This window comes from Maylandia zebra, linkage group LG7 (assembly GCF_041146795.1).
Source record: "Maylandia zebra isolate NMK-2024a linkage group LG7, Mzebra_GT3a, whole genome shotgun sequence".
NCBI lineage: Eukaryota > Metazoa > Chordata > Actinopteri > Cichliformes > Cichlidae > Maylandia > Maylandia zebra.
Window position 1 is genome coordinate 49,343,737 of NC_135173.1, and position 20,709 is coordinate 49,364,445.

General features: G+C 43.3%; 1 protein-coding gene across 3 annotated transcripts in view; it reads left to right on the plus strand.

Moving 5' to 3' along the window:
* Positions 1-20,709, plus strand: part of znf462 (zinc finger protein 462) — a 56,371-nt gene that overhangs the window by 24,142 nt on the left and 11,520 nt on the right. For all 3 annotated transcript variants that reach the window (XM_004549597.3, XM_012918765.5, XM_004549598.4), the window contains exons 2-9: positions 2,191-2,441; positions 2,694-7,891; positions 8,551-8,685; positions 11,358-11,761; positions 13,713-13,831; positions 15,920-16,117; positions 19,266-19,521; positions 19,919-20,058. In XM_004549597.3, coding sequence (XP_004549654.1) covers positions 2,231-2,441; positions 2,694-7,891; positions 8,551-8,685; positions 11,358-11,761; positions 13,713-13,831; positions 15,920-16,117; positions 19,266-19,521; positions 19,919-20,058 — 6,661 coding nt within the window. In that variant the 5' untranslated portion in view covers positions 2,191-2,230. The remainder of the gene's footprint in view (positions 1-2,190; positions 2,442-2,693; positions 7,892-8,550; positions 8,686-11,357; positions 11,762-13,712; positions 13,832-15,919; positions 16,118-19,265; positions 19,522-19,918; positions 20,059-20,709) is intronic.

The following is a 20,709-nucleotide window of genomic DNA, read 5'->3' on the forward strand; positions in this document are numbered from 1 at the left end:
AACAGCATGAGGAGCTGCTATTTGCACAGCAGGGTGTGTCTTGTTCTGTGAAACGGCTCCATGCCGGTTGTGTTGAACAAACCTAAAGACTCCCACACCACAACCTTACTCATCCATACTTGTTAGACATTTGTTGGTTGTGTGTTTTTTGTGTGCCCTGTCCTTGGACACAAGCAGTTTGGTTGGGAAACTTGCCAAAGATGTCAGCTTAGGTAAATTCAAATTATACAGTTCCTGTTGAAATCAGGCCACAGAGGTGCTGATTTAGTACCAAAGTAATGTAATCTCTTAACCGTCGATTTGTGGCATAGTTTGCTTTTATTTGCTCACTTATTAAAACTAGTTATTTTTTTAATAAGTGAGAAACTGAGATAAACGGTCTGTTTATCTCAGTTTTGTCACAAGTTTTCTGTCTTTTGATTTTAGAAATCCTTTCTTTTTCATTTCAGGTTCTGAGATGTTTCATGTTAAGATCTGCTCCACAGATTTTGCAGTCATGTTAAAGGACAAAAGCTTCAGCTTGTGTTTTATGAAAGCAGAAGTAGTTCATGGACGAATTCTTCCGTTTTTCCCGTCTACGTGTGCTGACACACAGCCTTTTCTTTGTTAAATCAATTGCTGCCTTTTCAAACACCAAGCATACTTATTCTGGTAGTAAACCTCAGTTTTAACCTTATCTGCCCACAGTATTCAGGCATTTATGGAATGAACCATACTTGTATATTAAAAAAGAATCTCAGATTTTCTGGGGTTATGTGGACCATAACACCATATAGCTCACATATTAGTTACATTTACTGAAAAGATGAACCCACTTTGAAGCTCATCCTAAAAAATGTAACATGTTAGAGAAAAACTTTGCTGTCATTTAATTTGCTGCGTTCAGGAGAAAAAATCAGATTGAATGTGTTTTAATTCTAGAGTAAAGGCTGTAAACTTTGCCCTTTTAACCAGCTCTTCAAAAACCAATGCCAGCTACATGTTTTTTGTAGTTTTAAGGGGGGGAAAAAATCACTGCTGGTGATCAGAGAGCCACAATGACAGAGATTTGAAATAACGGCCACGCCGTCAGCTTTCATTTTACTGGCTATGTCCAAACTACAGAGAAGCCCAAAGACATAAAGCCATCATTTCTTAGTTGATTTGAATGAATCAGAGCAGTTGATACAATCTGATGGAATAGTCTGCTCTAAATACTGAGCTGTGGAGCTGCTCTCCAGCTGTTGCTTATCCCAAGGTAATAAAAATGGGACAAATCAGCCCATAATCCCTCCTCAGTCCCTCCATTGTTCTTGGAATGATGCTATGCAAAAAAAAAAAAAAAAAAGGAACCTTCTTAGTATTCAGAATAACATCGGCGACTGCTGATTTGCCTCTGTGTCATGTTTTGTTTGCTTTGTGTCATCTCCTGTCATTTTAGCGATAGATAATATTTGTATGTGAATTTATGGCGCTTGATCCGTGCGGGTTTTTATCAAAAGGAGAACAGATTAATTTTTTATTTCTTTGCTTCTTGTGGGGTTTTGGGTTGTTTTTTGGGGGGGGTGGGGGGGGTGTGTGTCTTTTTTGGGGTTTGTTTTTTGTTATCTGTACTTGTTTTATTGCAGTTTTTTTGCTTTTTAAAAAATAATAATTCGGTGGCATTTCCATTGATTTTGGTCCTTTTAATTGTGTCATTTCAAAGCAGTCCTGAAAGGTGCATTCAAAGGTGGCACTTTATCCAATACATTTCCCCTCACAGTGTAACAGGTGAAAATGGAAAGGAGGTTCTATTAGGCTGAGTCCTTTAAGCTATGAAATTAGGGTTTTGAGCTGATACACATAAGCGTCTGTTCTCTCTCTCTCTTTTTTTTTTTTTTTTTTTTCTTTCGTAGTGTTGTTATTTGGTGAAGGTGTGTGTACCTTCCTGCACCTGATTATTCTTTGCTCAAGGAGCAGTAATCATCACTGATAATCATATCAGATCATCACTGAGCTCATTTTTTATGGAACAGCATGTTTAATGCAGTGAACAGGGTGATGACAGCCCTGAAGTCTAGGACTGGACTCTCTCTGTATATACTTTCTGTCTGACAAAATTCGGGCCCTGACCTCACGTGTGAAAGTGTCAGCTCAATTGTTTTATATTACTTTGGCTTTTCTTAAAAAAGGTTCTGTGTCCTCATGATTTTCTCTCTTTGTGTTTTGCAGGTTTCCCTGATTTTCCAGGGAGTTCTCCCCAGTTTTAATAATGGAGGTGTTGCAATGTGATGGCTGTGACTTCCGAGCCGAGTCATACGACGACTTGAAGACTCACATACAGGAAGTGCACACTGTTTTTCTGCAGCCTGCAGATGCAGATGAGTCTGATTCCCTGAAAGATGAAGATGAAGACGAGGAAGAAGAAGAGGACTATGATGATAAAGATGACAAGGATTATACGCCTCCTAAATCTGGAATGAGTATGCCTACCACATTCATTTAGATGTTGCTGTTGTTTTGTTGAGGATTAGGATCATGTCTGTGTCTGTTATAAAGAAGTCTACAAAGTAAGGTGATCATACATTTTACAAAGTTGGGTAATGTAAAGAGTTGTGGATGGACTTTATCAGCAGAAACAACAGAAAGGGAAAGAAATTACAACAAAATAATTTACTGTTTTCCAGCATGTGTCTAATAATCTTTCTCTTTTCTTTCTTTTTCTTTCTTTTTAGGCCCCAACTCTACTGACAGTCCCAACCAAACATCACAAAAGCCAACAGCTGAAACTCATCTGCAGTTTTATCAGTGCAAGTTCTGTGTCCGTTACTTCAGATCAAAGTCTTTCTTAAGAAACCACACCAAAAAGGTGCATAATGTCATAGAGCCAGATTCGGATGCAAGTGTCTCCTCAAAGACTGCAAAGCAGCCCAGCTACACTGTCATAATGCACAGTGACCATTCAAAAGTGTATTCCTGTCAGTATTGCACATATAAGTCCCCAAGGAAAGCACGGATAATGAAACACCAACTAATGTATCACAACAAAGTTCCTTCGGATAGTGCTGGAGATCCCCCGGAGTGCAATGAAAGCGGTGAGAAATCGGACTCTGCTACTGAGCTCATGAAGGGAACGTTTGCCTGCGAGTGGTGTGACTATCAGACCAACCAGAAGGACAGCTGGACCAATCATGTGGTGAAGGAGCACAGTGACAAGGTCAAGATAGTTTCCTGCATTGCGGAGGTGGAAGAGCAAGCAAGTGCAAGCTCCCCCAAACCGGATTCTCCCTCCTCTTCCCGTGCTAATGTTAGCGGAAAGGAGGAGTCTGTAGCAAAAACACCAGAAAACACAGGGGAGAAGTCCACCTCAGAGATCTCATCCTTTCAATATGCACAGATAAGTGCAGTTACACCCAACAGCACAGGTTCTTCTATCCTATCCAAGAGGTTTGCATCATCCGATGTCCCCAACAGTGCGATAGCTATGGACACCAACCTACTCAATGAGGAAGACTCGAGGAGCAGCTTAGAGGACGATGACGACGACGAAGAGCTGGGTGATATGGACGATCCCAGCTACACTGGAACCCTGTCCGCAGATGCAAAGCAGCTATTAACAGATGAAGATAATAAATTATTGGAAACTAAAGGAATTCCCTTCAGAAAGTACATGAACCGATTTCAGTGCCCATTCTGCTCCTTCCTCACCATGCACAGGCGGAGCATCTCCCGCCACATTGAAAATATTCACCTCTCTGGAAAAGCCACGGTGTACAAATGCGATGAGTGCCCATTTATTTGCACCAGCCCTCTGAAACTAGGCACACACAAACAGAGCCACAATTTTTCAGATTTAGAAACCTTGGACCTGACAGGTGATAGCCCAGGACCTCAGAATGACAGCGCAGCAGAGCCAGTTAATGAGGGTAACGTGAGTTCTAAAGTCAATGGGAAAAAGACAACCAGCACACCAAATGACCAGCAGAACCCTCACCGCTGCACCCTCTGCAGCTTCTCCACCACCACCCTGAAAGGTCTGAGGGTCCACCAGCAGCATAAGCATTCCTACTGTGATGACCTCGACTCCACTGTCTTTGAAGCCCAGCTGTCTGACCAGCCAGACTCTGAAGTAGATGCTTCTCCAATCTTCCTACAAAAAACCCAGACCCCCATTTTAGGGCTTGCCACCAAAAAGCCCTTAGTAACAGGGAAAAGAGCCAGGAAGTCCATTAATGACTTGCCTTTGGATTTGTCCTCAGTCAAAAAGAGAACCAGAATTGATGAAATTGCCAGTAACCTTCAAAGCAAGATAAGCCAAAGCCAGCAGGACACCGTCATTAATCTGGATGACATGGATGATGAAGACGCGGGAGAAAATCATGCCAGCGCTGATGAGGGGAGAAACAATGAAAACAACTCTGTCTTTGCTTACAACACACAGCAGCTTTATGCAAGAGACTCTGCCAGCTCTAATGAGGGCAGCAGAATAGGGAAAAGAAAAAGCAACCCTAGGTCCAAGCCTAGAAACATCCCCATATCACTGACTCTCTCGGACGATAGTGAAAATATCTCCGCTGATGCCAGTGACAGTGCTATCCAAGAGAACATGGAATATTCAGAGGATCCTGGAATTACACGCTTCTACTGCAAACACTGTGATTACCACAACAAGTCGGCTCGTAGCGTCAGCACCCATTACCAGAGGATGCACCCTTACATCAAGTTTAGTTTTAAGTACATCCTGGACCCTGAAGACCAGAGTGCAGTCTTCCGCTGCTTAGAGTGCTACATCGAATACACAAATTACAACGATCTGCACCAACACTACATGGACCACCACCCTGAAGCAAGCAATGTGCTCAACTTCAACCAGCCCCATCTCTTATACATGTGCCGGTTTTGTTCGTACACGAGCCCTAACGTGAGGAGCCTAATGCCCCATTACCAAAGAATGCACCCCACCGTGAAAATCAACAACGCCATGATCTTTTCCAGCTATATTGTAGAGCAGTCCCACAAAAGCAGTGAATCACAGACTCTGAGGGAAATACTCAATTCGGGACCGAAAAATTTTAACTCTCCCACTTCGATGCCCAGGTCCACCTCAAGCCCGGTGCAGAAAGCGGTTTCCAAATCCCCTGAAGCTAGCGCTGACCCAGAACCTCTCAAAGAAGGCAGCAATGTTGTCGTCTACGATTGTGACGTGTGCTCCTTTGCAAGCCCCAATATGCACTCTGTTCTGGTCCACTACCAGAAGAAACACCCAGAGCAAAAGGCGTCTTATTTCCGTATACAGAAAACCATGAAGGTCATCTCAGTGGATCAGTCACAGCCTGTAGCCAACTCTTCGTTTAACACCAGCATGTCTTCGACTCCAAAACAATCAAGTGCAGCAGTTTATGGATCAGATGAAGAAATGTATTACTGCAAGCACTGCGTGTACAGCAATAGATCTGTTGTTGGTGTTTTGGTCCATTATCAGAAAAGACACCCGGAGGTGAAAGTGACAGCGAAATACATCAAACATGGCGCTCCTACCCCTGGATTGATGAAGCTCATGGATGAGCTACAGATTGCAGCACCCAAGCAGTTTATGAAGCAGTTTCAAAATAACGGTCACGACGGATCTAATAACTCGAGCCCCAAACCCGGAAGTGGTGAGAAAGGCGAGGATGAGCTGTTCTTTTGCCAGCACTGTGATTACGGCAACCGCACTGTAAAAGGCGTGCTTATTCACTATCAGAAAAAGCACAGGGAGACCAAGGCCAACGCTGACCTTGTGCGCCGCCACACTGCAGTCGTCCGGAGTCAACGTGAGCGAGCGCAGATGGTTCAGTCCAGCGTCGCCTCGTCTGCCGCTGTCCCAGCTCCTCCAGACCCCGAAAACACTACACCTCTGCGTTCCCTGAAGTGCAGGCACTGTTCCTACACATCTCCCTACGTCTATGCTCTGAAGAAGCACCTAAAGAAAGAGCACCCTACTGTGAAAGCCACAGCCATGACAATTTTACACTGGGCTTATCAAGATGGTATCTTGGAGGCTGGCTACCACTGCGAGTGGTGCATTTACTCCCATGCTGAACCCCAGGGTCTGTTGCTCCATTACCAAAGACGCCACCCTGAGCATAATGTTGATTACACATACATGGCCAGCAAGCTGTGGGCTGGGCCTGAGACAACCCAACAGGGAGGCAATGCAGAGACAAAACATTACAAGTGTAGGGACTGTGCCTTTGAGGCTTGCACAATATGGGACATCACCAATCACTATCAGGCGGTCCACCCCTGGGCTATCAAAGGGGACGAATCCGTGCTTTTGGATATAATCAAAGGAAACGGCTCAACTGAAAAAGCCCAACAGCAGGTTTCCAAAGAGCAGACGCCTCTGAATTGCCAGACTGTTGAAGATGACGGCCCGTTGGTTATTGCCACCCCACCTCAAGAAAGCAATCCCCAGCCTCACCACCCACGCCTTTCCATCTCTAACAATCCTTATCAGTGTACTGTATGTCTGTCAGAGTACAACAGTCTGCATGGCCTCCTCACCCACTATGGAAAGAAGCACCCTGGCATGAAAGTGAAAGCTGCAGATTTTGCACAGGAGGCAGACCTCAACCCCAGTTCTGTGTATAAATGTCGCCACTGTCCGTATGTGAACTCCCGGATCCACGGAGTCCTCACCCACTATCAGAAAAGACACCCGTTGGTCAAAGTCACAGCGGAAGACTTTGCAGACGACATAGAGCAAATCACAGAGTTGCACGAAGGGGACGACAAGTTCAAAACTCAAAGGCAGGGCTACGGCGCGTACAGATGCAAAATGTGCCCGTATACACATGGGACTCTGGAGAAACTCAAAATACATTATGAGAAATATCACAATCAGTCTGCTTCTGACATGTTCTCTCCTTCTCTGACTCATTTTTCTTCTGGTAAAGAAACAGAGCTAGCAGGTGAGTGCAGCGCAAGTCATATATCAAGTGCAGCAAAAGTCCAGGAGGTCAGTGAGTTGGACCTTGCCCTCTCTCAGTTACCCATCAATAAGACAGAAAAACACGCTGTGTTCAAGTGTCAGCTCTGCAAATACTTCTGCTCGACCAGGAAGGGCATCGCTCGCCACTACCGTATCAAGCACAACAACGTCCGTGCTCAGCCGGAGGGTAAAAATAACGTCTTCAAATGTGCTCTGTGCTCATACACAAACCCCATACGCAAAGGCCTGGCAGCACACTACCAGAAGCGGCATGATATCGATGCCTATTACACCCACTGTCTGGCTGCTTCGAAGACTATGAATGAAAAGGTGAACAAAGTGATGGCACCCCCGCCGACTGAAGGGGACAATTCAGAAATGAGTGAAGATTTGCGATTAGCTGTGGAGAGACGGAGGTGCTCTCTTTGCCCCTTCCAGGCCTTCAGCAGGAAGAGCATTGTCTCACACTACATTAAACGCCACCCGGGTGTCTTCCCTAAGAAGCAGCATTCGAGCAAACTCGGCCGCTACTTCACTGTCATTTATGCCAAAGAACCCGAAAAGACTGCCGCAAGTGCATCAGCAGAGGACGATAAGGAAGTGATAGAGGTCCCGCTCGAACCTGAGCAGGATGGAGATGTGGACTGGCTGCCATTCAAGTGTCTGAAATGCTTCAGGTTGTCTTTTAGCACCGGCGAGCTGCTCTCTATGCACTACAACAACCACCACTGCAACGACTTGAAGCGGGACTTTGTGGTATCTCCTGGTCTCTGGGACGAGGATCCCGATTTATATCGGTGTTCTCACTGTGAGCTTAAGTTCCTATATCTCCCCGCTCTTGCGAAACATCTCCTGAAGCACAATGAGGAGTTTCAGAAAAAGGCGATGAGGCACGAGAGAAGGAGGCAGCTCCTCAGCAAGCAGAAAGCCACAGAGCTGCCTGAGAGCAAACAGGAGAAGGTGAGCAAACATAGTCGTCCCGAAATCTCATCAAAGAAAGAATTAAGGCGTAATAGAATTCTCTACCTACCATTAATGTGTGTGATGGCATACTGTGATTTACATGAGAGTCACATACCAATGCTCTACCTGTGTTCTTCATCTTCTTGTAAGATGGAAGCTTCCTCCTGGTTTTTTTTTTTTTTTTTTTTTTTTTTTTTAAACAACCATTTGTGGCATTGTGCTAAAGCTAATGGGTGGCTTTGCCCCTGCACTTCATTGGCAGTAAACGGTAAAAGTAATGGTAGAAGAAGCTACCTTTAGAAGATGCTATTTTGTGTCTCCTTCCAGGATTGAACCAGAGATCTTTCGCTCATTGAGCCAATTTGCAAGCTGCTAACTGTGCATGATGGGGTGATTTGATGATCTGCCAATTAGTTTCATATTAACTTCATGTTAAATTATAGAACGGTAATATTCTGTAGTTTTTCTTGTGAAAATTGTAAACCAAGACTAAAATAATGCCGTCGTCTGACTGTGGCAGATATGTTGGCTTGTGGAAACCATTCACACAACTCATGTTAAATTAGGTAGTTATGGTGCTTTAATGGCGTGTATTTTTGTTATATATTATTAAATAGGACATTTAAAAAAGAAAATCTTTCCTTTTCTGTGCACAGGAGAGTCCTGTAAATAAAACTCCCATCGGATTCAGGTGTAACTTCTGTGTAGAGATACACCCAACCCTCCGAGCCATCTGCAACCACCTTAGGAAGCATGTCCAGTATGGTGAGGTCAAAGAGGGGCATGTCAAGGTAAGAGAAGCTGCTTTTAAAGCTTCTTAAAGATTAGATTAGATTAGATAGAACTTTATTAATCCCTCGGGTGGGTTCCTCTGGGAAATTCGATTTCCAAAAAAGCATATATATATATATATATATATATATATATATATATATATATAAAATACACACATATATATAAATACAGAGACAATATAAATAAAATATACGAAGGGGATAAATAGAATAAATAGGAGTAAAAATAAAAATACAAGTGAATTGCACATTTCAAGTATTGAGTCTATTGCGCCGTTGACTATTTACAAAAGGTATTGCACAGTGAGGTGAAGAGGCACTACAGCTTAGTTGTTCCCCCCTCCTTTGTCCTCCTGTTTCCCCTCCCTCTCCCCTCCAGAGAGGAGTTAAACAGTCTGATGGCGTGTGGGACAAAGGAGTTTTTAAGTCTGTTAGTTCTTGTCTTTGGGAGAAGCAACCTGTCACTGAACAGACTCTTCTGGTTGTTTATGGCCGTGTGCAGAGGATGCCTGGCATTGTCCATAATGTCCATCAGTTTCTTTAGTGTCCTTTTCTCTGCCACTGTCACCAGAGTGTCCAGCTTCATGCCGACCACAGAGCTAGCCCTCCTGATCAGTTTCTCCAGCCTGGATGAGTCCTTCTTTGCTGTGCTGCTCCCCCAGCACACCACAGCATAGAAAAGTACTCCAGCAACCACCGACTGGTAAAACATCCTCAGGAGCTTCCTGCAGATGTTAAAAGACCTCAGCCTCCTGAGGAAGTACAGTCGGCTTTGGGCTTTTTTATACAGGTGCTCTGTGTTGCATGACCAGTCCAGTTTATTGTCCACCCACAGCCCGAGGTACTTGTACTTGTTGACCACCTCCACCTCCTCCCCCTCTATCTGAACCGGCAGTGGACCTGCTCTAGACCTCCCGAAGTCCACAACCAGTTCCTTAGTCTTTGAGGTGTTGAGTTGCAGGTGGTTTGTGTGCTTATAATATATAGTTATATTTCTTGCGTCAAATAAATACTATAGTGTATATTCACTATCCATATCCTATATAAAATAAGTCGTTATTTAAAATGTGTGGCAACAGTAGAAGTAAGTCGTTTGTCAAATATATTAAACAAGTTATTTTACTATTAAGAATATAGAATATATTCTTATAAGAATATCTTGCCTTCTTCTTATTGTTCTCATATTGGGCAGCAGGGCATTAGTGTGCTTTAGGGGTTAGAGATGATGAGCCAAACATCAAATATCTGCAGCATCATATTTATTGTGATGTTATGACTCTTTTAAACCTTTCCTTTTATAAATCGTGACCACATATACAGTACATGTAATTTATTCCACTGTGCTAATGTGATATCAGTGTAATATCCTCCTAACTATATTTCAAAGGCACATTTTTTTTCCGGTCCCCTGTGCTTCTGTATTATTTTCCATCTCTCATCCTCCTAGCACTGCAGTGATCTGTTTTACTGGACTGGGGTTCTGTTTCCCATTTTGTTTATTACTGACAGAGGCTTCTGGGTAGACAGTCTGTCAGCTACCCCGAGAGAAAACAAGCAGTGCTGTCCCATTGCTGTAGAGAAGCAGGGGGGTTGGAGTGGTGAGCCATAACTTTTAGGGCAGTGGCGGGTAACCATTCGAACATTAGTATTCCAGTGAGGCTGCCAGTGAGGGGAACAGGCCTAAGGACCCAATGCCTCACCCAAATGGAGGCCTGGATCTTCCATCAGACACTCGGTCTCTCTTTATGTGTCTAAGACGCCATGTTTTCCACCAACGAGAGTGATCCAGTGAAAAAGCACTGTATTCGTTTTGGTAACGAGGTCATAGTGTTCAAAGATGGGAGTTAAATTCGAGAACAGCGCTGGTTTCTCAGAGGGGAGCGTGAAGAGCAGATTGACGGTGCATTCAGGGACTGGATGGTAAGGCTGGGGCTGTGGATGCCACATCTTATTTATGGATTCACAAAGTGCAGGGTCAGGTCCTTCCACAGAAAGAATGAGTTTCCTTGAGGCAATAAAAAAGTCATGGTGATCGTCTGCCTGCTCACAATGACTGCTGCAAGCAGCCTGCACTCTGGCAGATGAAGGGAGGGGGGGAAAGAAATGTTTTTCCAGTTCCTTTCAGTAATTGTTGGTAGAACTGCACGGTTGCAAGATCTTTGTTTTTAGAAAAATTTGTCTCGATTAGTCACCCCGAATAAATGCTTATGGTTGGTTACAGTTATCACACTTGATGCATGAGGCGAGGAATTTTTCTGTCATATTCTGCTAAATATAAGCCAAGTGCGGTTTCTCTCAACCAACACACTGAAGAGTTTTATGTCTGAGTTAAAGTTAACCAAAGTGCTGATCTTCAGATAACACAGAGAGATGGAAAGAAAAACAGGGGGGGTCAAAGGCAGAGTGTGAGAAACTGTAACTGAGGCCTAACTGACAGTGACTGCATGGATGGAAGCAGAAGTGTTAGGCAGCTGCTTAACTGTCGCCTGTATGCAGATAATGTAGTAAAAAATAACTGTAGGTGCTAGACTTGAAGCGATATTTATATTAAAGCGATCTCTTCATTTCAGCATTCAGCAACCACATGAAAAAAGGTGTTGGCAGATAAAAATCAGCATGAACTGAGAGGTTGCTGAACATCTGAGACCTTTCCTCTTTTTGCATTGCAGCAGGAAGTCAGCGAGGTCCCCCTGATCCTACCTTCCGAGAGCCTAACTAATGGCAACATGGAGGGGGATGAAGCTGCCGAAGTCGACGGCCTGGAGAGACCCGGAGCCACGCCCAAAGATTCTGATGATGCCGCTGTTACCGTGGAGAACCTGGATCCTGAGACAGACGCTGGTGAAGGAAGGGCAGCGGCCTTGGTGGCCGCAGCCAGGGCCGTAGTGTCAGAGGGCCAGCTGAAGCAGCGGCTGGCAGCAGGGGGTCACCCGTGCGCCCAGTGCGATCGAGTCTTCATGTCCATGCAGGGCCTGAGGTCCCATGAGAGGAGCCACTCAGCCATGGCACTGTTCAGCAAAGAAGACAAATACAGCTGCCAGTACTGCCAGTTTGTCTCGCCCTTCAGACACAAGTAAGTGGGGAGGATCGGGGTTTGTGACTGACACCTTTAACACCGCTTCCACAGTGCTGTCCCTTGTGTGTACTGTGGTACTGTTTTTAAAGAGTAGAGCGCAGTAAATTGACACTTTGGCTGAGGCAAGCACATATTCACCATATTGCTGTGTTATCTGTTGACTCTCCTTTGAACATTTTATCTTTCCTCACTTTCCAGTTCTTTAGATTTTTTGCTTTTCATTAAGATGAAGTTTTAAGATTTAGTGGCTGTTTTGCTTCTGTCTCCTTTTAGAATAGTGCAAAGAAAATCCAAATGCGCATTTATATACACATAGGTGCAGATTTTTTAAGACAGAGACTTTATTTAAGTGGGGGAATTTACTTGTTACTGCAACACAAGGGACAGGAAGAAAAAATGAATTAGAGTGATATTAGATAAATAAAATTAATTAAAATTATATCCAGGAATCAGTGCTTTAGTGTGACTTGGATACACCAAACTTTCCAATTTTAGTGTTTTCTTTTTCTTTTCTTTTTTTGTAGAGGAGTATGTGACTATCAAACATTTACAATCTCAAAATATGTGTAAAATTAGAATTTTCTGGCTTTTGATCAGTTTTTCACATCTGTGAATCGATTTTAAAAACATGCCACAATCCCTCTGTAAAAGAAGAAATACGGTCTCTTGCATGCCACCAAAACGAAGCCTGTGTCCGATGTTCAGAATTAGGTTCTGGAAAAGCAAATTGTCACGTATTTAGACAGATAATGGCCACTTGTCGTTAGAAAAATTGCCTTAATGTTAGCCCTTAAGCAGGGGAAGTTTCATAACGATCGCCATGCATGCAGGATGAATGCAAAGACCATTTTCTTTAAGATGTCAGTCCAGCTTTATGGGGAGCTCTTACATGCAGCTACTTCTTGCTGAGAAGCTTCTTCCTGTTATTTGGCTATTGCTAGTGCTGTTTGGCTAAGTGGCTGGATTAGCAGATGCAGCCTTGAGGAAGTGCGATCAGTGTTAACCTCAGCGATACACATTGTGCACCCTGTGGTATTTGAATGCTCTGACTGTGAAGCAGCATTACTTGGAAATGTTTAGTTTGCGTTAGCAGTCACTTGGCAGGAGGCAGTGAGTCAGACATTAATCTATTAAAAATTACAGTTAAAAACGGATGAGTGGTTTGAACCCTTTGCAGCCCCAGTAAGCGGTGTATATTTAAGCTAAACGCCTCACCAGCCTTCACACCAGCTGCTCTTTAGATCAACTAGATGTTAAAGTCATTTTGTACAGAGCACAGTTTTACACCTTATTCTGTTTACCCTATCACAATCCCTTTGAATCTTCAATCTTCTCCAAGATTTCCTGCCTCCTAGGAGAGAAAGACAAGCATTACAAGCGAGGCAGACATTTTTTTTTTATTTTTTTTGGTAGCGTGATTTGTTTTATCCATCACAGAGACACAGAGCGAGAGGGGAAAGAGAGAGTCCTCATCTCCTCTGAGCTCCCAGGTGTAATCCCTCTGTACTGTATGTGCCCTGACCCAGAAAGAAGCCGCATTCCCATGCCACCTAGGAGGCTGGCATTAAAAACACAGCTACCGTCCCCACAGGCACTCACACACTCATTCCCACCAGGGGATTGTGGGTAGATGAGTTCACCCCACGGCTCCTTGTTCTGTAGTCATTGGAAATGTGTGGCTGTTGTTTGCGAGGTAAACAGAATCGAGCGCTTTAGACGCCGCTGAAAAGAAGAAGGGAAAAAACCCCCGCTGTTGAAATCATCAAAGTGGATGCTGTAGAGCTGCTTTCTCTTTCTTTCTCGTACTCCCGTCTTGTCACCGTCTCTCTCTCTTGTCCTCATTTCATCCATTTTTCTCATTTTATCCTCTTATCTCATATCCTCCCTTCTGTGTTTTGCTGTTGTTGTTGTTTTTAACTTCTTTTTTTAAATTTTGTTTCATTGCCAGTCTGGACCGACATGTGCAGTCTCACCACGGGCACCACAAGCCCTTCAGGTGTAAGCTCTGCCCCTTTAAATCTGCCTACGTGAGCCGCTTGAAGAGCCACCTGCATAAGGCACACACAGGTAAATAAAAAATAACACAAGCAGACACAGAACATTGTCACATACAGCTGTATCTCTGACTAACAAGCTATTCCTAGACCCATATACCTACCAACTTCCTGTTTATCTTCTCCAAAAAGATGTTCTGTGTGATTATCGAGCACAACTCAACTAGTGGGTTAGCCTTAGCAGCATTTTAACCATTCACTAAATCCAGGGATTTAGTTTGAATTCCTATTTTAACACTTAAAGGCCAAGTGAGCATTTGTATTTTTAATATTATGTATTAATTTAATTCTATTATTAACATTTTCTTCATTGGGGAACCTAGCATGCTACAAAAGTGAAGGTTTACTGGCCGTTGTGGCATAATGAGATTATTTTTGTTGTCGAAGGAGCCAGACAGCAGACAGCAATTTGAATTCATGTTAATGCAAATGTGGAAAATCTCCACCTGAGCTATCAAAACACAAGCAAAATGAAGCAACCTTGAAACTGGTGAGGCAGATAAGCTAGTCCTACGGAGGATTTGAATAATACTTTGAAGAAAAATCGCTAAGATGTGCTATATCCGGGATGTCAAATATAAGGCTCGGGGGCCAGAATCTGTCCAGCAAAGACTCCAATCCTGTGAGGCTCTGGAAAATGTGAAATGTATTTTCATATCTTTTATAGGTTTTCCTAATGATAAAGACCTCCACCACATGCATTCACACTACACCAAAATAATCAAAAAATGTATACCGATTCCACCATCAGGCCGGGGTCTTTCTGTGTGGAGTTTGCATGTTCTCCCCGTGTTTGCGTGGGTTCTCTCCGGGTACTCCGGCTTCCTCCCACAGTCCAAAGACATGCACTTAGTGGGGATAGGTTAATTGGTTAATCCAAATTGCCCATAGGTGTGAATGTGAGTGCGAATGGTTGTCTGTCTCTGTGTGTTAGCCCTGCGACAGACTGGCGACCTGTCCAGGGTGTACACCGCCTCTCGCCCTATGACAGCTGGGATAGGCTCCAGCGGACGCGAATGGATGGATGTATACTGATTTAACTTTTTTTCAGTTTGTAATAAGTCAATCTGATCTGTAAAGGTCAGAAATTTTACAGTGGGTCCATAGTTTACAATTTATTTCTTACAGTTTAAGCCCAAAGATTCCTTTAATTTGTTATGGCTGCAAGTGTAGTTAAACCTCTTTACACTGACAGAAAGAGCAGGTTCACTGGTTAAGATCAAAGTCTGACTTCCCCGCTCTAGATCTTTGAGGCAAACCAATGTTTAGTTACATTCAATAAGTGGAATTGTGAAAACAATCAGCATTGAATGTTTCCATTCACACTGCTTTTGTATTGAAGCTACCAGGAATTTATATTGAAGATATTCTTACTAGAAATAGTTCAGTGCTGTGTGGCAAGCCAGTGTTAGAGTTAGATTTGGATCAGGATGCTGCTTCCTTTTAAGATGTTAAGCAAATACATTTAACAGAAGCAGGAAATACAAGGCTGGAAATCCCCATGGGAACATTCAGAACATCAAAACCAAAAATTATAAAGTAAAGCGTGCACCAGTGTGCAGTTAGATGCTATAATAGAGCATAAAATAATAAAATGGGTCACTGTATTGGGCTTCAATTTGTAAATGAGAGATAAGCTGTGATAACCTCATTGTAACCTTTTGTATTTTATGAAGTACTCTTTTTGTTGGCTCACTAACCTGCGCTGAACGCTTTTTAATGAACCAAGGATTACAGTTTTTATGAGCTCTTCGTTCAGGTGCAAATTCAAACTTTCAAATAGCAATCAAATCAAATTTCTTCTAAGTCTAAAATATGGGACCAGCTTCAGCATTTTTGCTTGAAGTTTAAGAAGCTTTAATAAACGCTGTAACGCAGGAGGAGCCCTGTTGCCAATAGGTTATTACATTTGCTCCAGATTTCCTCAAAGGGCTTTGTTTGTGGTCGGGGATGTGTTTATCATCACCGCTTTCATTAACAAATGCTCCCTAATTAGCTATCTAGAACCATGTGCAGGTCTTTGCAAGCCTGGTATGTATAATACTTCTGTGTTGATGTAAAAATCAAGTCCAACGCCTCATGATCCTCAATATTCTTCCAGGTGAGCAGCACACATACAAGTGCTTGTCCTGCCCCTTCACTTCTATGACCATCAGCCAGCTGAAGGAGCACTCTCTGAGAGACCACGGTGAAGTCTTGACCCTTCCCAAACTCCGAGCAGCCAACCAGGCTGCGCATGCCACCCTCAGGCCCCCCCGACCGGCCAGTAATCCAGAACAGACTCCCATAGCACCTGATGGTATGAGATCATGCGTAATCTTCATTAAGCATTGTTTTCTTCGGTTTGTCTCTGGGTAAAAGGAACAAATTATAATATTTTATCTAGTGAGATTTATAGGTGCTGGTAAGCAGCATGCTCCTGGCTCGCCACAGTCGACTACAGCATTTTCCAGCTTTGAATCTTACATTTAATGAAATTCACTGCAAAGAAGTTATATAGAAAACTGCAGGAGCTCATGTGTAATGTTTTTTTTTTTTTATAGTCAAATAGGAGTCAGCATGAAGTAGCTGTCACTGAGGGTGTATGCATTTAACTGTATAACTGGTTGCCAGGGTAATCTCAGGTGTCTATATGGGGTATCATTGGGAAACAACCTCTCACACCCAATCACGTCTGTCGAAACACACATTTCAGTCACTTGAATGTCACGATCCTCCCATCCCCGAAGTATCAGACATTCTCAATGTATGCTTGGATATGCAGGCAGGAAAGTGCCGTCACATTGAGGGGGAATAGTGTTAATAAAATTAAGCGGGGATGCCTAACAAGCATAGCCATCTGTAGAAGTGAGTCTGGTATTCGTGAGTCATGCATTCATGTTGGAGAAATGCTTTAATGTAGTACTGTGGCTGTTTAGATTTGACTACGTAAGACACTGTTTTTCCACAGAATATGTTCAGACGGGGACGCGCCGTGACTCTAGGCTGGTGTAGAAGTAAACCCCTTGATGTAATCCCATGTTTGAGGTGTTATAGTGGCTTTGCAGCGGCTGCTTTAGCTTGCAGACTGTTCTTGGCAGCAGCTGTCACCTTGCTGCTGGAGCTGTGGAATCTTCCCTGGAGCTGAAGCGGGGCAGCATTCCTCAATGCACCATCCACCACTGTCAGCTGTGCCCCACCAAGACAAATGAAGCATTGAGAGAGCAGGGCTGACATATTGAATGTCTCTTTACTGAGCCAAACTAGCTACCTTCAGCTGAATGTCTGAAATTCAAACAGAGGGAGTTTGTCTTGTTGGCAGGGTGTCTTGAAAAAGATTTCCATTTGATCGCCCGTTATTAGCGGCAATGTTTACTTGAAATTCTTGGAAAATTCCTCTTAACAGTTGTACCTGGCAGAATTATGAAAATAAAACCAAAAGGTCTTTGAAATCCAGCCTCATCATCGCTTTTAGCAAAATGGCAGAGCAGGCGTATTAGTTTGATCCACACCATATCTCGGTGACTACTAAACTGCTATACACGCTCATCATCCCCGCAGGATGTATAATTAATAGCTTTAGGAACTCTATAAAGCAAAGGATTAGGTTAAATTTTTCCTGTGCTTTAGTTTATGACCAAATACCTGCAAAGTGAGTGAGTTTCTAAAGGTTTCAGCTGTACTTACAATGTGTGTTAGCTTGCAGGTAACTCCTTTATGACTTCCGTGTTAGTTTTTCCAATTTGAGGCCGACAGCTTGGCAGTTAGTGTAGACAGCTGCTATCGTAAGGTTTTCTCCTCCTTTCCCTTAACTTTCCCACACAGGTATTCCATCTCTAATGCAGTACAATAAATAGTTTTAGCCCTTAATGAACAATTTAAGAAGCGACGTCCCCACCTAACTACAGAATCTGCTCTTCATCTTCCGTCTCATCTCCATACCTCCTCCACATCGCGGAGAAGATATTACAGGAATTAATCAAGCGTGGCGCTGTTTAATTTAATAGAGCTCTTCCGTCTCCTCTGCCTAAGTCAAAAAATGGATCTCAAGAATTTTGTAACAGCAAAGTTTCAAAGAAAAGTTGTTGAGTTTTTTTTTTTTCCCCATTCCCTGCTTGCTTTCGCCTACTCTTAGTGCTGAATGAGGTATTTTTCGCACGGAGAGATACTCTGTTAGTGTCACTGTAGTTTATTTATTGATGTGTTGGAGGCTCAAACTAGGACGAGAATATGAGCCGGCTCGATGATATTATAGAGGAGGGAAAGAGGCAGGGTACAAAATGACAACAGTCACAGTTACACTTCGGCGGGGGTGTGAGGGACATTTGGTGTAAGCACATCTGAACACCTCTTCTTTACAGAGGCATGAATCATATATGGCCCTTTTATTCAACGTTATGTATTCTTTCTATCCACTTACTGAAGACTTTATTAGGACCACGTACCTTTTCGTATGTGTATCTAAACAGACACTTATTTTCCAGCAGTGTAGTAGCACAATCTTGCTGATACACGTTAGAAGCTTGTGTTAGTGGCATAATTGTCAGTTCCAGACGGGCTGTGTTTTCGAAGCTGCTGATCTCATGAGATTTTTACAGTCTCTTAGAGTTCACTACTGAGCACCTCGATGGCAGTCGGATATTGTTTGAATGCTACAGCCTATCGGAGGACCGTCGCTGACCTCACACATCCCTTTATGATATAGTTAACCCTCTAATAGCGACATTTAAGCATAGTAAGTAAGTAAGTAAAAGATTGCACACTGGTTTCATTAAAATGACACAACCGTGCTCCTCGGTGACACCCCCCCAGTCACCAGATCCGAGTCTAACACCTTTGGGATGTGGCATAAAGTGTGGTTCATAGCATGCAGCTGACAAATCTGCGGAAATTATGCGAAGCAATCATGTCGGCGTGGAGGAGAATCTCAAAGGAAAGTTTCCAGCATTTGTGGAATCTGTGCTGCAAATAACTGAGGGTCTGTCGAGAGCAAATCGAAGCTTTTCCCAGTGTTAGTTATGGCGCTCATAATAAATTCCCTGGTGTAATGTTTACTCTAAAAAAAATTAAATGTTAATGAAATGTAATCAGACTTCTTACATAAACTGAACAAAACTGGGAGATCAATTGATCCAAGTAGATAAAGTAGGTTAAACTCCACCCTGCTGTGCAAAAAAATTCATCAGCTCGACAACTTCACCGTGCGCTGGAGTCAGTCGGTGACTGATGATGATGATGATGATGAGTTGTGGTTGGAGGGGTTACTTGGTGAGGGAAGAAAATAATCAAGTCCTGCCACCTTGTATACAAATCCTGTCCTATGGTAAAACATAGAACATCTAAAGATAAAACGTCAGTGTAAAAAGCGATCTTACTTGCCAGACGTTACATTTTCCCCATGTCCGCATACACTGCGTCACCTTTTATTAAACCCTGAGGTTGTCTAAACGCCTCCGCCTCTCCCTCAGATCCGTCATACCTGGAGCCAGTGGATGTTCGTCAGCAGCTCAGTCATTACCAGCTGGCCTCCCGCAGTCAAATGTCTTCCAGCTCGACACCTGGTGGCTCAACGGTGGCCGACAATCGTCCTGAGAATATCCTCACGTGCGAGTTCTGTGAGTTCAGCTCCGGATACATGCAGAGTCTACGGCGTCACTACAGGGACCGTCACGGTGGCAAGAAGCTCTTCAAGTGCAAAGACTGTTCCTTTTTCACCTGCTACAAGTAAGTGAAAAACAAAATTTAACAGAGAAACGTAGAAAGATGTGCACACGTTGCACTTAGTATTGGCACATTTGCAGGTGCTCATTTAACTTCATAAAGTCTGAACCGTCAAATAATTGCCTGAAAATTCACTTTTTTTTGGAAACTGGAGTGTTTACTGAAGTTTCTGACTATTTTTTTTTTTAAAGAAATTAAATATTTGCATATATGAGTTTTAATTTCCATCATTTTTTGCCACAGTTGGCGCTTTTGTGCAGTTTACTGCTTAAAAACATATTCTACAATGTATTCAGCTTTTTCAGGAAAACAAAAATCTCACTTTCGTCTTAATTCACAAAAACTCTCGGATCAAATATGAAAACCTTACAGGGTCTGTCTGTCTTTTAATCTGCCTCAGGAATACCTTCACCATGCACGTAGAGGCGGGTCACTACAACAACATGCCAGAGGACCTCGCTAAAGACCTGCGCTGCCCTCTCTGCCTCTACCACACCAAACGCAAGAGCAACATGATCGACCACATTGTTCTGCACAGAGGTACGCTGCCTTCAAAATGGAACCGGCCACATAGCATGTTTTTCTGTTTTTTTACAAGTCAACTTTATTGGTGGGTCATGCTGTGGGAGACTGGTTTTCAATGCTGTGGCTCAGGTGGTAGAATTAACCTCAGGGTCAAAGGGTCAGTCCGCGTGAATATTGGTTTTTTTTCTAGCACTTACCATTTAGGAGTGAAACCAGCTACAAAAGGAAAGGCGTGTGTTGTGGTGAGATCTGAAGACCTTTGGTGTCGGCGCTGCGGCCAGTTTGGCGAATGTTTGCTAGCTCTTGAGTTGTTCTTTAGCTCTTGTTCTTTCTGTGTAGTAAACAGACATGAGCCATCAGAGATATCAATCATCTTATATAACTGCCGGCAAGACCGAAAAACAGTGCATTTTCTAAAATGTCAAAACATTCCTTTTACAGCAAACGCCATTAGATTCAAAGTCGGCGTCATACTGCCTGTGCTGGCATTTGCAGTGTTCAACATGAGGGAGACGGTTAAATGATATTTGAGTCAGGACTACTACAGTCAAAGGAAGATTGTTATTTCCATCTGCTGTAATTTATACTTGGCGGTATGCCTCGGCTGTGGAGTAGGACAGCACAGATCCCCCGTGCAGGGGAGAGCAGGCGTTAGCGTCTGTAGAT